The sequence below is a fragment of the Xiphophorus maculatus genome, chromosome 6 (assembly GCF_002775205.1).
Source record: "Xiphophorus maculatus strain JP 163 A chromosome 6, X_maculatus-5.0-male, whole genome shotgun sequence".
In the NCBI taxonomy this organism is placed as follows: domain Eukaryota; kingdom Metazoa; phylum Chordata; class Actinopteri; order Cyprinodontiformes; family Poeciliidae; genus Xiphophorus; species Xiphophorus maculatus.
Genome location: NC_036448.1, coordinates 8710697 through 8728508, shown reverse-complemented (window position 1 = coordinate 8728508; position 17812 = coordinate 8710697). Strand labels below are relative to the sequence as shown.

Here is a 17812-nt window from a genome sequence, read left to right as displayed (position 1 = left end):
TTTGCTTAGCGAGTCGTTTTTGATTAGAGCTGCTGTTGCTGCACTGGATGCAATCCACCACCCTGCTCAGAGTGTTTCGCTCTGGTGCTGACGGGCTGGTTGTGGACCACCCCTCAATGCGGTTCTATAGTGAAGCATAAATATATCCCCCTCCTCCTCCTCCTCCTACTTCCCTCCTCCTCCTCTTCTTCCTCTCCTCCTCCTCCTCCTCCTCCTTCGGTTGAGCCCGCAACATCCTGACCGGCCTTGGCTGGTGTCAGGGAGCGCCAAGCCCGCACAGGGACGGATGAATTAGTGAACCTGCAGTGACCGCCATTCGCTTCATTTCTCACTTCTTCTCTTTATTGAAGAGTCGTGATTGTGCAAAGCGGACACAAGGTTGGTAAGAGTAATTTTTATTTATTTTTTATTTATTGTTATCCGATTTGTTACAAGGAATTGGAATGAGATCCCAAACAATCGCAGTCTGTTGGCGCATGCGTCTTTATTTGTCGCGCAGTGAAACAAAAACAAAAACAAACAGAAAGAAAGAAAAACCTTCATTTGTATGCAGAGCACTTTGATGGGGGTCCCGCACAGCCATGGTTACATATTGGCACGGGCACGTCGGAGTTTTTTAGCCCAACTCCTTTTAGAGTAGAGTAGAGTGCGCTTATTGAACTTGATGAACGCGCAGGCAGGGCGCAAGTGTCGCTGTTCTCCTCGTGGGAAGAAGAAGAAGAAGAAAAAAAAAAAAGTAGCCGTCCTCAGTTTTCCAACTCCCGATGCGCCATTCTTGGTTATTCCAGTCAGAGCTAATTATTCTGTGAGGTGAGTCCCCATGCAGCGGGGCTCAGATCACATAGCACTGCAGCTGCCCCGCTGCACGGCAGAGCGACTGAGAGCTAAAATAGGAAGGAGAGGTAGGGTTGCGCAGCTGACGGTGCTGATTCCAAGGAGCCAGACCTCTTTCAGTCCCATTTAAGTCTACAGTCTCTCGATCGTAAAGGTTTATTAGTAAAGTGGGACTTCGTTTTAAAAAAAATATATATATTTTTTTTAATGGGGTATTTTTGTATTTCAATTTAGCTTGCGTGGATTGAAAAATAAATGAACAGCTCTTTCATTGGTCAGTAGAGTCAGTTCCTCTCCCAAATCCTTTGAGAACGTTCCCTCTTTAGAAATGATATGGGTTGGTTCGATCTCAGTTACCATGGTGGGCTATTGTAACTACTTCTCAACACTTTTAGGCCTCCAGCGCCCAGATTCACCATGGGGATCAAGGCTGCTCTCCCCAGATATGAGCTGTATCTCTACTCTGCTGTGCTCGCAGGGGCTCTGATATGGGCTGGCAGTTGGATATTTGAAGCCTCCAGTGGTGAGTGTGTAACCCCTCCAGGGGGAATTGGAAAACACTCAAACACACGCACACACACGCCCACACACACACACACACAAAAAAAACCCACACACGAATCTTAGAGGGCTGTTGTACTCCCTAATTTGACTGTTTTGTCAAGTTACAACAAACTTCAGGGGATTTTATGGGATTTATTTTGTGTGTGATAGATTGACACGAGATTCAGTGTCTGGACTTTGACTTGGCCATTAAATCACTTGCTTTGATCTAAGCTCTTCTATTATAGCCATTCATGTATAAGGGGATGATATTATATATTTTCTATGCACATAGTACCATTTTGTACCACAATCAAGTAACTATGTTACATTCAGTTGTTATAATAATGCTGCATATATCAAACATGACTTCAAATAATTTTTCCTTATCAATTTAACACCTTGAAATGGGGTCTCTGTCTCTTTAAGAAGCTCCTTCTCTTTCTGACAAACCACGCTCAGGAAGTCATCGCAATTACATTTCTCTGTTAACCCGCTGGCAATATTATTTTTACCAGTGTTGCACCTGTGGCTTTGTTTCAGCAGTTGTTTTTTTCTTGCTACTCTTCCACGAAGGCCAGATTTTTGGAGGTTTTTTTGTTTTTGACTGATAGTTGTCCTATTAACAAATGGATCTCTGCAGCTCCTCCAGAGTTACCATGGTTTTCTGGGCTGCCGCTCTGGCTATTTCTCTCCTTGTCCTGCTATGTTTCTTTGCCGTTTTGCCAAATTCTAACAGTGACTCAAGAGATCTCCAAAGCTCAGGATACTGCATCCTAACGCCGGATCGTTTAATAACCAAGGCAATATCTTAAGATTATTTATTTGCACTTGATTTTTTTAAAGGGGTATGAGCAAAAGACGGCACGCCTCATACAGATGCACCCCTCATTTTTTTGAGATTACTTGTAAAAAAATATCACTTCCATTCCATGTCACAGTTACGAACACTAGCTTGTGTTCTTCTTTCTCAAAATATTCCCAGTAAATTTAAAGTTTCTTGTTGCAAGGTAACAAAATGTGGAACAGCTTAATGGATGTGAATACATTTTTTTAAGGCTCTGTACAGGCGTACAGAGCCAGGTACAGACGGGTAATTTTCTAGAAAGTGGCCCGGCAAGCTTGCTCACTGGTGTAAAACAACGTTTAAATAAATTTAACTGCAAAATCTACAAAAGTGGGATTTCTTTTCAAATGAAATTGTTTCCAAAAACTGGGTCTTCATCTATTTTAGCTTTCCCAATCAATTTAATCCAAAAGTAGACCAAAGTTCACACAATAGATTGAAATGAGGCCATTTTACCCAAAGGAACCGCTGCTGCATGCTCTTATTAATGTCATGACAATTTAAAGGCGGTCAGCCCTTTTCTTCAAAACAGGGAAAACATTTTTCAATGTTTAATGTGCAAATAATCCGTCTCTTACATGCTAGAAGTCCTCTTACGCTCCTCCTGAACACATGGATCAGAATGGACCGAGCGTAATCTGGTGGTTGGTACTGTTTGTCACCGTCTGTGCTGTCAGATGATGAGTCAAGGAACCTTCCTGCTGCCAGTCATCTTCCCCTGCTTTTTTGCTTCACTGCCTCGTCTCCACAGTCCGTGTCTGCCTGCTGCAGCAGCTCTGTATACTAGCAATAAAAGTCTGGCTCTGCTCCAAGAAGTAAGAGGCTGTTTCCCCCCCCCGACCTGCCCTCACATCATTATGTCTTTTTTTTTTTTTTTTCACAGCCATTGGGGTAATTGGGCAAAAGCTACACCAGCGCCAGCCAGTCAGAAACTAAATGTTACAAGTGCTGTTTCTCTTTTTAATTTTACTTTGTTTCTTTACATGCTGCAAGTTTTTTTTTTTTTTTCAGGCTTCATAGAAGACTAATCTCCTCCAACAAGATTATTTCACGATTATAGGTTCCCGCCTCAAAAATAGAAAGCTCAGCACCGAAGTGGGTTATGTAACATTCGATATCATCTAATGGACCGAATGGGTTCTCACATTACTAAATTCACGCTGCAGATAATCCAATAATCAGACCAACGCTCACAGGACGTCTGAGTAGCGGCGGGAGAATTTTTTTACTCGACTCATGTTTGTGCTTGTCTGCCCCTTCATTCAGATAATGTAAACAGAAAGGCCTTTAAGGAAAGTGTGAAGCCAGGATGGCATTATTTTGGCAGGAAAATGGTGAGTTCTCCTTTCACAGCAAGCACAGATATGAGTGGGTGTTGCAGCAGCTACCGATGCACCTTTCTTCTTCTTCTTCTTCTGCGCCTCACAGGATGTTGCGGACTTCGAGTGGATGATGTGGTTCTCTACATTCCGCAATCATATCCTTTTTGCGCTCACCGGTCACGTGATCTTTGCCAAGATATTTACCCTGCTCGCTCCAAAGGTGTGTGGGAGTGTGTTGCAGAGCAGAGGCAATGCCGTTGAGACGGCACTTTGGTTTGTCTGCACGTCTTTTGTTGATTGTATGTGGACTGTATATAACGTATGTGTTGCATATGATCTGTCTTGCGAATGAATGCAGTCAGTCAGATTTGATTGGGTTTGTGTTGATGTACATGGCAGGTGTTAGGTCAGATGCTTAGAGGGGCTGAATATTTATACAATCACTTATTTTTTGTTGTTGAACGGTCATTGTTTTCAGGAATCAGTTTTCACTTTGACAAAGTCATTTTTTTTGTACATTCCCTCTCTCAAAAGAGCCAAATATTGTTGAGCATGGTTGATCTGCAAAAGCAATAAACAAGTGCAAGACATTCAAAAGGTTCCATACTTATGAACATTGTTGAAAGGGGCTGCAGATATAACCTAAGACTCGATGTATTATTGTGGTGACGCAGGAGCATGAACTGCACCTTGCGCTCTTGAGATGTTTGCTTGCCTGGTTTTGCTTGCTACTGTTATTTTTGAGGTACTTAAAACAAATGACCATGTTTTAAAGATGTCTCTTGTCTTGTTACATGCTTACTGTGAAGATTGGTATTGATGGATGTCAGGTAACTTTAATAAACCCGTGAATGTCTTTTTTAAATTGCTTGTAGGACAGTAGATTTCATTTTCCTCGCCTCTATCATAATCCCCTTGAAACTGTTTTTTTTGTTTGTTTGTTTTTACTAACATCACTACTTGTAGTGTGGCATTTAATTAGGAGTGAAGATAAATGAGTCAAAACATCCCTTTAATGCTGGCCTGTTTTTTGTTTTTCTTCCCCCCCACCCTGCAGCACAGACCCTTGATCTTTGCCGCGTACGGAGGGCTGGCCGTCCTGGTCACCATGGGCTGGACCTTCATGACTCTGGTTGTGTCCCACTGCGTCATATTGTACAGCGTCGCCCTGGTCAAGAAGAAGTGGATGTGCTTTGCTGCAGGTCTGGGCACGCTGGCCTCCATCAAGCTGGAGCCGTATAACTCCTGGCAGGTGAGTGGGCTGTTTCCTCTTTGGCTTCCCTAACACAGATGACTGACTATGCCAGTTTTACAGAAGAAGGATTAACATACCATTTGTTTGCATAATGCCAAACACAACATTTACTTTGCAGATAGCACTGGGGAAGATTTCAACCTCTTCTTTTCTACATACTTTGCTTCCAAGGAGCTGGACTTTCTTGTAAAACTTTTAATGGTCTTCAAATGATAAATGGCCTGTAGTTGTATAGGGCTTTATTAAGTCCATAGTTCCCCAGTGAGTTTCACTCTACAGTCAGCGATTCACACACACATTCACACACTAATGGTGGTGTAGCAAGCAGCAACGGCTGCCCTTTAAGAACAGTAATTTAGGTTCTTCTGAGGTGATTTTTACTCAAGTTCATTTAAGAAAAACACAAGAAAGTCTGGCACCGTGTTTGCAATATGTGAGGAAATAAGTGGTGGTTTCCAGTTTTTGTACAGAACTTCAATTGTGTTCTGTCAACATGTTCATCAAATACCAATAAAACGAGACAATACACTAACATCTCTGCACCCAATATAAAGTTTCTGTGCCTGAAGCTCAGAAATGGCTGACTCCCCCTGTAGGAGACCTTGGTGACCGGATCGTTTGACCTGCAAGACGTCCTGTTCTATGGAGGCTGTGGCTTCAGCATCATGCGCTGCATGAGCTTTGCCTTGGAGAACTGTGACAGGAAAGAGGGCAACTACACCTTCTCCGACCTCCTGAAATACAACTTCTACCTCCCGTTCTTTTTCTTTGGACCTATTATGACTTTTGACCGTTTTCATGCCCAGGTAAGGTCGCACATGCACCGTGTGCGGATCCATTGACCCGAGGTATTTAGCTACTGCAATCTTTATGGGTATTCTTACTTATCAAGTCCACAGGACTCCAAAAGCGCTTCACACTACATTCGGTCATTGACACAGTCACACACTGGTAATATTAGAACAAAAACCATTTGTTGACTTAAGTACTTGTCCAAATTGATTTCAGTTTCTAACATTATACGCTGTAAAAAAAAAAGCGCACTTTATGGTAAATTACCGGCAGCTGTGGTTGCCAGAATTATATCGTAGTAAATATGGCCATAGAGGATATTACGGTGTAATATTTGGGCAACTGTCACTTTTAACAGTTCAGAACTGTGTTTTCTACAGATCCTAACTAAAAATTATTTGAAATTTACGTGTCTTGAGTTATGGTAATTCAATGTATTTTCTATGGCAATATAATGTTTTAGGTTCTATGATCTGTAACTGCTGATATTTACAATTTCTATCATATAATTTATGGATTGTTTTTCTTAGAGTGTAGTCTAGTATGTTCTATGTGTTTACATTGCTTCTCCACAGGCTAACAACACTCAGCTAACCCGCAAGGAGAGGGAGATGTGGAACATCACCACCAAGGCCTTGTTACACCTGGGAGTTATTCTGGTGGTGGACGTCTTCTTCCACTACTTGTACATCTTGACTATACCCAGCGACATGAAGTTGGTCAACAAGCTGTCTGACTGGTGTTTGGGTGAGCAACTGAAAGATTACTACCACACAAACCTTTTGCACAAATCCTTGCTTGATCTAGTTCTCAGAATGTCATTTCAAGAGTAGTAGTAGCATCACGGTTTGGCTGCGCTCTACAGAGCCACTTAGATTTCATCCTGTCACAACCATAAACTGCAGGGTATTTATCTACATATGCTGTCTATCCAAACCATGCGCCAAGCAAACTTCAGGCTACTTCTGGATCAGCAGTGACACATTGGAAAGATCCTAATTCACCGATTTAGACTCAGACCGATCAGACTTCCTGGTTTTAATTTAGAGGTATCAGAGGAAATACAGAAACATGCCATTTTTTAAAAAACTAGCTTGTTAAAACCACATATCGAAGTTTGTGGTGTTAATGTGGCGCTTCGTAAAAAATTCAAGGCATACAAAACACTTTTTTCGGCAAAAGTCGAGTTCAACGCCTTAAAAACTGCGCAGAATAGAAATGTAATGTTTTGACAGATTGTCTAATCTGCTATGTTTGTAGCGGGACTGGCTTATTCCAACCTGGTGTATGACTGGATAAAAGCAGCTGTAATGTTTGGTGTCATCAACACTGTGGCGACACTGGACCACCTTGACCCGCCTCAGCCTCCCAAGTGTATCACCATGCTCTACGTCTTTGCTGAGACGTACGTGTCACTTCCTCCTTAGTTGCTTATTGAGAAATCAGGTGACTGTTTAGCTGTTGCACAAAACAAATGTCTTTCCTTCTTTTTTTTTAAAGGCACTTTGACAGAGGCATCAACGACTGGTTGTGCAAGTGAGTTTTTGGATTTAACTTCCAGACACCTGACTGTTTGGTAACATAATGCGATTTCTGTTTGAGACGGTATAAAATCTGAGTTGAAATTTTGCAGGTATGTCTATGACTATATTGGCGAGAATCATGACAAGATCTTTAAAGAACTTCTTGCAACAGTCTGCACTTTTGCCATCACCACCTTGTGGCTGGGCCCGTGTGAGCTGGTTTACATCTGGTCATTTTTCAACTGCTTTGGCCTCAACTTTGAACTGTGGGTGGCAAAGTTCTTCTCCATCCCACCCTTTTCTATCATGGAGGTGAGAAGTGATCAAAAAATAACCCCTTTCTATATATTAAAATTTCCAATAATACTATTGCTTGAGTGTAGTTTTGTCCATTAATATAAATAAAACTTCTGGAAAGTGCAGTGTGTAACTTTTGTGAGATATTTTTTTTTACATGTTTGTTGAAACTGTCATAATGTCGTGACAGTATGCTACGAGACAGATGGTCTGTAAAGAAATCAAACTCCTTTGCCTTTTTCCAGTGTTGCCAGTACTTACTAGAAACAACCAATCAGAGCCAGAAGGCGGGTCTTAGTGGTGTCAATCACTCTTCTGCTCAGCAGAACCTGTTGTGAATGCTAGGCTAGTTAGAATGGCCACCTATGACAGTGGATAAACAGTTTTCCTATAACAGTAAGTTATTTCTCTGCCATTAGCACATTTAGCAGCAGGTACATGAGATTGATTAACAACTCTACGACCCCCATCCTGGCTCTGATTGGTTGTTTTTACAGGGAGCAGTGGAATAGTAGCTCAGGGAGAAGGTGGAGAAGACTGATTTCTCACAGATTATCTGCCTCGTATACTAGTGACAGTTTCAATAGATATGCAAAAAACATCTTTTTAAGAAAAGTTACATATCCGCAGCTTTAAAATGCAGTAGCTCTTTATTTACCTGACCATGTCAGATCTGAGGAAGTCATTTCTGTCACTTCTGTTTGTTTTCGGTACGTAGGGAGCTATGGGTGAAGCCATGTCTCGTAGGATCAGGGGTGTCTTCAACGCTGCCAATTTCTGGGCTATTGTCCTCTACAATGTTCTTTCCCTGAACAGCTTGGAGTTTGCCAAGCTGGTGGGCAGAAGGATTATTTTCAAAGGTGGGTCTAACACACTGGTAAATATGTGTAAAAAGCTTTAAATATCCTAGGTCAAAAGGACAAGGGTGCAGTATCTTTGTTTTTAGCTTTACCTTGATGCTGCGCTACTTTGAAACTGGTCTTTAATGTAATCTCAGTCTTCCCTGTTACGTTTTTCTAAACTTTCATTCCTCAGGTTTTCCTCTGTCCACCCTCTCCGTGCTGCTTGTGACTTACTGTGGTGTGCAGCTGGTGAAGGAAAGGGAGCGCCAGCAGGCCCTGCTGGAGGATCCAGACCCAGTGAAGCCAGTGGATGATGGCAAAGAGAAAGCTGAATAATCAACCATATAACCACTGTATTTTTTATTTTTTACTTCTATGGCAGGCCCCTGACAAGGTTTCACTGTTAGCCTCGCCAACTGTAACAAAACTAGACTGTGACAGCCGGTTGGCACCTTTATTGTTCACGAGGGCGGAAGCTTTTGCTTGTCAAAAGTGAGCCAGTATTTTTGGACGTAAAGTACCCTGAAGTGCACTTGCAGCAGATAATCGTAAACATACTTTGGCACAAACCTAAGATTGACATGTTTTGTATTTGTATTTTATCTGAACAAACGTTTATTATGCCGATCGCAAGCCTTGCAAAGAAAACAATTAATAAGAGGATAGGTAAAGTAATTTTTTTTTTTAAATGAGCAGCTACTTTGCTCAGTTTGTACTCTACCATTTTATTATTCTCAGATTTGAACATTCTTGCCTTTCATCGCCTGCAGTATAGTTTATTTTATTCAAATATTGTTGTTTTTTTTTCCTTTAGATGCTTCAGAGGCTATTATCACAAACTTAAAGGGAATGAAACTTGAAAGAAACCTGCAATAAGAAACACAAACAAAGGGTGCTGTGGAGGTCTTCCACAAGGCTTTCAGATGATTGTAATGTATTTGTACTAGTAACAGTAGCGGATAGACTTTTGTTTTTAATAGTTGATATGTATTGGATGTCTTAGGATGCTGAATGTATTTAAGTCTTTGAACCACGTGCAGAAGATGATTGCCTTTTTCCACTTCACAGGGTGGTTTTTTTTCACAGGGAATTACTGATAAATATTGGTGTATCTTTCCTCCAACCATCTCACACATGTCAGGCGCACACTTTGCTCTGGTAGACAATAGAGCGAACAAAGAGTCTGGGTCAGTCTTTCAGTGCCTGTCAACAAAACCTGCAGCTTGTCTCCAACGTGGAAGGTAATGAGGGAAACTTTATAAAGACTGTAATATGTTTTGTCTTTCGGTGCTTTCATGCGAATGGCTGTTTATTTAACTGTTTGTCCTGAAATAAAGATTTATTTCATCCTGCTCCGAGGTAAATTTGTTATAAATACCTCAAGTGACTTATTGCTTGTCTAGATGAATACTTTGAAGATTTACCATTCACTTTGTAAAGGTCCTTGGGGCGTATTAGCCACTAAAATTTGTAAAGACACGATAGAGCGGCACTTTATTTTTCACTCACAATGACAATATAACTCTGTGGTAGACAAGCAGCTTTTGATATTGGATCTGAAGTCTTTAAGTTTCGTTTCAGCCTTGGTTCTCCTCTGCATATTTCCTGGATCTTCCTGAAATACATGCAGTGCTCTCACATGCAGTCCAGCCAATTAAAAACATGCAAACGTCCAAAAAAAAAAGTCCATCCGTAAAATATGTGAAACTGTTTTATTCATATTATTCAGTTGTATTCGGCATTGACCAGTCAGAGCTTCCAGAAATTAAGCATGCATTCTGGGAGATGATTCTGGATTGAGACATGTTAAATACGGGCTATTAGTCGATTGTGCTGATGTTTTGCAATTGACTTACATATAATTTGACAAATATTAGTGTGTTGAGTCTAAAGATGAAGTCAGAATATAAAAAAAAACGTAATTTAAATCATGTAAGGTAAGTAAATGTTTATGTTACAAATTGAGTGAATACAGTTTATAAATGGAATTTAAATTTAGACCATTTTTATTGATTAGATTTATGTTTTTTCATGTTACATTATATAATATTACTGTTACCTAACACACACTACCTTTTTATTGTTCAGCTTCTCGAAAGGAAAATGTAAATACAAATACAATTATTTTTTTAGTAATACAAAAACTTAAATTATGAAACTTCTGATAAACATCATTATTAAAATAGTTTATTTTCTCCAATTTCTCTCTTAAGTCTCTAATGGTTCTACCAGTTATAGGTATTTTCAGGTTGCCTCAATAAAAAGCAGGTATTTTATTATGTATAAAAAAACAAACATGGCAATAATTTTGTATATTTAAAGTGTGCTAAAAAAACAACTTTTGATCTGTCTTTAACTTCAGATTTTTTTCAGTGTGTCATTTTAACCACTAGATGTCAGTGTTTTCTAGCAATATTTGACTTTTCCATGACTGATAGTTACTCACCACTACGAAATAAATAAGTGATTTTCGAGTCCCAATGCAATGACCACGCAGTGTAATGTATTCTGGAAAGACCTGACTGCTGCTATTCTTTAAGAAAAAAAAAGAAGAAGCAAAGTTTCAATTAAGTCCTGAAACAGGATTAATATTATTATTCATTCGCAAATATTACATTTTTTATTCTTTCTTTTTTCTCATTCTAAAGCTTTAATGTTAACACATTTAATAATTTACGCATGATGAAACTGCAATACAAGATTTCTTTTTTTTAATGTAGATTTCTACTTTTTTTAATTTAATACTAACTTGAGTCATGGATGTGGTAAATACATATTAATAGCAAAGTATACGTCACTTCCTCTGCTTGTAATTCAGAATGCTCACAATGTGATACATTAAAAATAGGAAAGTGTGTTAAAGTTTGAAGATCAGAACAGCTGCCTGATGAGTTGTTTGCTGGATTTAACCGCCGCCATCATTCCTCTGCGCGCTCTTTCTGTGTGCGTGCCCCATCTTTGCTTTGTGGGGATCCAGTCTATAAATACCACGGACCTCCGCACTCAGTGACAGTCAAAGACAGCTGAAGCCATAATCTTACCCACACTTTGAGGCTATTTGTAGCAGTCGGAGCAGGCCAGTGAGCACCGGCAGTCCCGCTGTGCCGTAGCAGGAACAAAATCCCACCAACAAAATGGCGGCGTTGACAATAGACCCGATGCGGCAGCCTCGGATGTACCAACAGACCTTGCTCCAGGATGGACTGTGTGATCTTTTGGACAATGACAAGTTTGTGGACTGTGTCCTGAAAATCCAGGACAAGGAGTTCCCCTGCCACCGTCTGGTTTTGGCGGCCAGCAGCCCCTTCTTCAAGACCATGTTCCTGTCTGAGCTAGAGGAGAGTAAGAAGAGGGAGATAGTCCTTAAAGATGTGGACCCCAGTGTCATGGAGATGATCCTGCGCTACCTGTACACATCTGACATTAATCTGACAGAGCAGAATGTCCAGGATATCTTCATGGTCGCTAACATGTACCAGATCCCCTCTATCTTCTCCGTTTGTCTGACCTACCTTCAAGAGAAGATGGTGCTGGGAAATTGCCTTGCCATCTTCAAACTAGGGCTTCTTCTGGATTGTCCGAGACTTGCTCTTGGTGCCAGGGAGTTCATCTGTGAACATTACCAGGTTGTTGCCAGGGACCAGGACTTTTTCCAGCTCAGCCCCAGTGAGTTAGCCATCATCCTCTCTTCAGACGCCCTGAACGTTGAACGAGAGGAGCAGGTTTTTGAATCCCTGATGGAGTGGATCAAACAAGACGAGACAACGCGCTTAAAGGAACTCCCCGAGCTGTTACACTGCGTCCGATTCAGGCTCATTCCCATAGACTACTTCAAAGAAAACGTTGAGCGTCACCAGTACATCCGATTTAACCAAGAAATCAAGAAGGAGCTGAATCTCGTCACAGATGCCCAGCAAGGTCGCCTCCCCAAGCCGAAGAGGCTTGGCAGCGATGGGGCAAAGGGAGGAGAGGGGAGCGATGAGGAGAGGGAGGATGACGAGGAGGCATACCTGCCAGGAGTCCTGAACAACAACCCTCGCTTTGGGATGTTTGAGATGGACCTTGTACTTATGATCAACAACACTGGCACTGTGGCCTATGACCCGGTGGGAAACGAGTGTTTTGTAGTGTCAGAATCTACAGAGATTCCCAAAAACCACTCTAGCCTGGTGACAAAGCAGAACCAGGTATTTGTGGTTGGAGGACTTCTCTATAATGAGGAAGACAAGGACGAACCGTTCATGTCTTACTTCCTACAGGTAAAGGGAGCATCTGTCTATCAAAGCTTAGAAACTAGCTTGGTTTCATTTTGTTTTGCTTTCTGTTAAAGAGCTGGGAGACTTTAACGGTCATATGTCATCATTTTCTCTTGTGATGTAGATCTGGATAGCTATTGATTATTGTGTACAAAGCTAAAAAAAATAAGAGTGCAAAGAAATCAAGGTTTTCCAAAGAAGATGAAATAATGTACAAAGCAGCCAATTTAAGCATCAATGCTTAACAAGTCTCCTGGTTAAATGTGATTTCTTGAGGTGAATATTTCTAGGGTGATTTCTTCACTGAAGAAGACAAAGTGAAGAGAAATGCTGGGATAAGCGGTGGCTGCAATAAATGTCTTTTCAGCAGTGAATGGAAAAAACCGGAAGTCTTATTTTCAACATAACATCAGTCTCTTACTTGTAAAAGTTTAACAGTATGAAAGGAATCTACAAGTCAGAATATTATTCTGAAAGCATCGTCCTTGTCACTGGTCAAACTAAAGTGATCCATCTAAAGTTTGACCCTAAAAGTCACTTCAAGCTAGTGCTATACATATGGTTGTTATCAGTAATGGTAACATGCTGATTACAAATTTCTCAGTGTCTTGGCTCAGGCACTGAGAAAAAGAAGAATTGCTACTGTTGGTAATTTTATCTCAGAAAACATGCGGTGGTAACATTTTGAGAGTGGTTAATGCTAAAACGCACAAACCTACACAGTCATACTTTATGTTTTGTGATCATATGTCATCATGAATAATAATAATAATAATAATAATAATAATAATAATAATAATAATAATAATAGGTCCTCTTTGTTGTAGAAAACCATTGCTACAAAACTTGGCTTCTTTGTTGCTTGTTGCAGAAACGTTCCATTTTAAACCTGCTTTTCTGCCATAAAAAAGTAACAGAAAACTACTGTTTCTACTTTATACATTTTTATCTTTTGTGGCTCTACAATTTGATCATGTTTGTCATTTTTAAAAGTCTAACTTTAACAAAAATCTCTCTCCACACTAACGCATTCATCCACAGTTTGACCCAGTAAGTTCGGAGTGGCTGGGGATGCCTTCCCAGCCAAATCCTCGGTGTCTGTTCGGCCTGGCCGAGGTTGAAAACTCCATCTTTGTTGTCGGTGGAAAACAACTGAAGGAGGGAGAGCACGCTCTGAGTTCAGTCATGATCTATGACAGACAGTGAGTTTATCTCGATTTAAGGAACTTGTAGTTATTTGATAGGTTCATTATTTTATCGGCTGATTTCCCATAGATTTGTAGTCATTCCAAGAAATCTAAACTATCCAGATCTGGAAATATCTGGCTATTTCACACTGCCTCCAAACAACAACTCTGTTGGTGTTGGAGTTCACATTTAATACTGATATGATGTGCTCATAGAGACACATTGTCTTCTTTGCTCACAGGTCATTCAAATGGGGAGAGTCCGACCCGCTGCCTTATGAAGTGTACGGTCACGGGACTGTAGCACACAACGGCCTTGTCTATGTTATTGGTGGAAAGTCTGAGAGCAAGTAAGTAAGTGGCTTGTACAACGCTCAGCGTCACACATATTAATTATGAAAGAAAATGGCTCAATGCTAATTTTGTAACTTCCCTTATCTGGTCTTTATTTTTCTAGTTGATTTGTTCCAGTTTATTCAATTGTGTCACTATGGCACTGAGCTAACAACACATTAGTTCAGTGCTGTTTTATGTGTTGTTATGATATGATGATGTACCATTCATCATAACAGTTCTGTTTAAAGTTTGTAAAGTTTGCTTTATTGATGCACATATATGGCATAGAACACGATCCGTTTAAAAGAGTGCAAAGCGTGCATAAAAAGTACCAAGACAAATCATTTTCTTTTGTTTCTGTATATATTGTAAGTCAGTAAATATTAAGGCCTCCAAGTAGCACAGTGAAGGCAGGCATGCCACAGTGACACACATCGGCAAACAGAAGTAGATCTTGGACTTTTACAGTTCATAAAAAAATCCGTAATTTTTTTTAAATATGTTTTTTTTTCCCCTCAACTTTTATAAAATGTGGCCCTATTTTACAAAAGTGTTTGTAAAATGGGCCCCCAACTTTTTCAGCGTGCTGTTTTAAATTGTTTCATGCAGGAAATGTATGAGAAGAGTCTCCGTCTACGACCCCACCAAGTTTGAGTGGAAGGACTTGGCTCCTCTGACGACGGCCAGGTCTCTGTTTGGCATCGCCGTCCATCGGGACCAGATCTACGTGGCCACGGGAGTGACCGACTCAGGCCTCACCAGCTCTGTGGAAGTCTACGACATCACCGCCAACAAGTGAGAAAACCATCTTCTTTTTCTTACCAGTGTTTATGACACATCCCACCGATAAAACAAGCAAACTTTTTACAGCTTTAAACAGTGGAATTAGATTGTGACAATCTGCATTTATCTTTTGGGGTTGACTTTAATTACGACCCTTTCACTATTATTTCTCATGGATTCATTTGAAAAGACAAAAATAAAACTTGATTTGTGCTTACGTCACAAGAGATTACTGAAATAATTACATTTTAAAATCTACTTTAACAAGGTGGCATGCAAATTTTTTCTCTGACAAACACAGTTGAGATATGCCGTTCATTGGCAAAGTACGGGGTTAAGAAAACTTAGCATGTACGCAGATTTGAGTTTTATGGAAGCCTTTAGCTGCCAGAGCAATAAATCCAGCAGCAAGATCTTGTTATAAACTAGACGAGAAGCTTTCTCATTTCAACAAAACAGGTCTTATGTTTTATTAAAACGAGGAACGTCCTTGTTGTACAAAGCTATAAAAATGCATTCCTTCTTCAAAAAGCGTAAAGAGTCTGACCGCTCTGACTCGGTTTCTTCTAGACACACAAAAACAGTCCTGGAGGTGTTGCTGTTTTTACTGTTACGACCGCTCTCGTTAAAACGAGAACACACTTTTATTTTAAAGAGATCCAAATCTTGTTATAACAAGAACGTTTTTTGTTTTACTGTGACCTCCCCGTGTTTATTTCTTAGCCCCTGTAGTTAAATCCATCCGTAGAATATAGCATTAGCAATGACGCTGAATTAGTTAAGAAATAGAATCTTTCTTAAATATATTTACATTTTTAACACTATTCTAACAAGTTGGCAGGTAAATACTCTTCCTGACAACCACAGCTAAGACTTACCGTTCATTAGCAATCTTCTTTAAGGTTAAACAGTTTAGCAAGCTAGCCTTTAGCACTTAGCCTTTGCTAAACTAGCCAAAGTTGGATTAAAAGTTAATTCTTGCTCCAGCAATGACACTTTCTCAACCAATGTCAATTTTTAATATTCATTAGGTTCATAATCATATACGATTAAATATACTAGCCTTACGCTACCATTCAAGCAAGAACAACTGTTAATGAATCAACAAATTTAGTTAATTTCTAATTAACATGTTGATGTACTATTAGTTACACATAAAACAATATACAACATTGTTCAAATGTAGCCATTATTAAACATGTATTAACTAACACACTTAATTTATGTGTAAATATTTCTAGTGGTGCGTATGTCTTCTTCCAAAATTAATTTTAAAGTGCATGAGGTCAATATTATTAAATTACTCAAGAGCATATATACTATTCTGATGATATATCAGAAATAACACTTTGGGATCATAACACCCAGAGTCATACAGTATATTAACAGTGTTAAATTCCTGTTGATTGTGTTTCTTCCTACTTGCAGGTGGTCTGAGTTTACAGAGTTCCCTCAGGAGCGCAGTTCTCTCAGTCTCATCTCAACAGGAAGTTACCTGTACGCTATCGGAGGCTACGCCATGACGCCCAGCGAAACCAGCGAAGAGCCTGTTCCAACTGAGATGACCGATATCTGGAGGTGAGAGGCCACTTTACATGATGGCTGTGATGTTTCACTGTTTCTTTGACCGTTTGTGATTTAAATGCACATAAAGATTGTGGTAAAAAAACAACAACAACAACAACCTGAAACTCATTATATAAATTCATGACAGAGCGGAATATTTTAAGTCTTTATCTTTATGACTCCCAGATGCTAAAATTCATAATTAATGATTATCTAATTAATTAATAGAGCAGAGTATTTTAAACAGATATTTCAGGCTTTGGAAACATTGGATACTGGATAGGGGCTCATTTTATGTCAATTACTGCGTCTGTGCAGCATTGCATGGATTTGATCAGTTTCTACTGAGATGTGTGTAATTAATCTATTTAATATCTGAGTTTCACTTTCTGTATATACGTTTACGGTTTTGTTTTTTTGTACAATATGCAATTTTTTTTAGCTGTACCAGTCAGTTAACACTGCAATGTCTAAAACATATATGTAAAAATAAACAACAACGTCATCCAGCCCATGCTGTATCTCCAGCGGTCCTCCAGTTTGTAAGCTTAAAAACCTCAGTCTTGCTGCCACATTCATTTTAACAAAGAGCCTTTCTCATCATGGGAAGCGTTTAGAACGAACAAGGCAGACAGAAGCGCATAGAGTCTGAAATGGAGAGGTTGGATTCTATATTTTTTATTTCTTTTTACATTGCTGTGTCTAAATTCTGGGTTTCATTTGCTTGGATATCTTCTCCTAGGAAGATTAGCAAGTGTTTTATCTGCTGTGTGTTGTTGCAACACGTATCATTATGAAACCCTACAAGAGTTTCTCTGAGGAAATCATTCTTTGAAGGTTTGCGTCTGGCACGCTGGGAACATTGTTGCTGCTTTACACCATTTCACGATGCTATGGTGAGTACAACCAGCACTAACACGTGTGTCTTTACTGCAGATATGATGAGCCGGAGAAGTGCTGGAACGGGATTTTGCGAGAGATTTGCTATGCAGAGGGATCCACCTTTCTCCCAGTGCGACTCAACACTCTCCGCCTCACCAAGTTATGATCAAACTGAACGGCTGCTCTGTCGGGTTTCATGTTGTACGCTGGAGGAAATATAATTCTTCTATGTGGACATTTTCCTAAAATTAGATTGGGGTACAAAGTGATTCAGGGGCAACATTTAAAGACAAGAAGAAGCAATGAGCTGTGAGATCAGAGTGAAGCTGTTCTATCATGTGCTGTACAACAGGGGGAGACAGAGACATGCCAACTGATTAAAGCGAAAGAAGGACAAATATCACCAACTTCAGAAAAAAAAGAAGAAATTTTCATCTTTGTATCTCTCCTTTTGGTGTATTGTTTCATTAAGTTTGTTTACTGCGTATACTATAATGCTGCATTCAAATAAAAGATTGTTGAAAAAACTACTTTCATGGTTGATTCA

At 39.9% G+C, this 17812-nt stretch overlaps 2 protein-coding genes across 4 annotated transcripts; both read left to right on the top strand.

Annotated features, from left to right (window-relative positions):
• The first annotated feature begins 211 nt into the window (after positions 1-211).
• LOC102233527 (protein-cysteine N-palmitoyltransferase HHAT-like protein) lies at positions 212-9607 on the top strand. 3 transcript variants are annotated; one of them, XM_023334757.1, is made up of 13 exons: positions 212-378; positions 1230-1357; positions 3491-3558; positions 3653-3766; positions 4356-4376; positions 4604-4798; positions 5398-5607; positions 6169-6340; positions 6854-6998; positions 7094-7129; positions 7227-7428; positions 8132-8273; positions 8449-9607. In XM_023334757.1, exons 2-13 carry the CDS (start codon positions 1252-1254, stop codon positions 8589-8591), a joined length of 1554 nt encoding a protein of 517 aa, XP_023190525.1. In that variant the 5' UTR covers positions 212-378; positions 1230-1251; the 3' UTR covers positions 8592-9607. The 3 variants fall into 3 exon arrangements, with proteins under 3 accessions (XP_023190525.1, XP_023190526.1, XP_023190527.1); XM_023334758.1 differs by having other exon boundaries at positions 212-382; XM_023334759.1 differs by lacking the exon at positions 4356-4376 and having other exon boundaries at positions 213-378.
• A 1404-nt stretch (positions 9608-11011) lies between these two features.
• On the top strand, positions 11012-17795 carry LOC102233784 (kelch-like protein 40a). The gene is made up of 6 exons (XM_005809227.3): positions 11012-12514; positions 13553-13713; positions 13941-14048; positions 14644-14829; positions 16246-16395; positions 17320-17795. The coding sequence occupies exons 1-6, from the start codon at positions 11390-11392 to the stop codon at positions 17429-17431; spliced, it is 1842 nt and encodes a 613-aa protein (XP_005809284.1). The 5' UTR covers positions 11012-11389; the 3' UTR covers positions 17432-17795.
• The last annotated feature ends 17 nt before the right edge of the window (positions 17796-17812 follow it).

Excerpts from the sequence above, each read along its gene's own strand:
- LOC102233527 (XM_023334757.1), top strand. The coding sequence starts at position 1,252 with ATGGGGATCAAGGCTGCTCTCCCCAGATATGAGCTGTATCTCTACTCT. Across the intron at positions 3,767-4,355 it reads TTACCCTGCTCGCTCCAAAG|ATTGGTATTGATGGATGTCA; the intron begins GTGTGTGGGAGT and ends CTTACTGTGAAG. Across the intron at positions 7,429-8,131 it reads CACCCTTTTCTATCATGGAG|GGAGCTATGGGTGAAGCCAT; the intron begins GTGAGAAGTGAT and ends TTCGGTACGTAG.
- LOC102233784 (XM_005809227.3), top strand. The coding sequence starts at position 11,390 with ATGGCGGCGTTGACAATAGACCCGATGCGGCAGCCTCGGATGTACCAA. Across the intron at positions 14,049-14,643 it reads GGTGGAAAGTCTGAGAGCAA|GAAATGTATGAGAAGAGTCT; the intron begins GTAAGTAAGTGG and ends TGTTTCATGCAG. Across the intron at positions 14,830-16,245 it reads TACGACATCACCGCCAACAA|GTGGTCTGAGTTTACAGAGT; the intron begins GTGAGAAAACCA and ends TCCTACTTGCAG.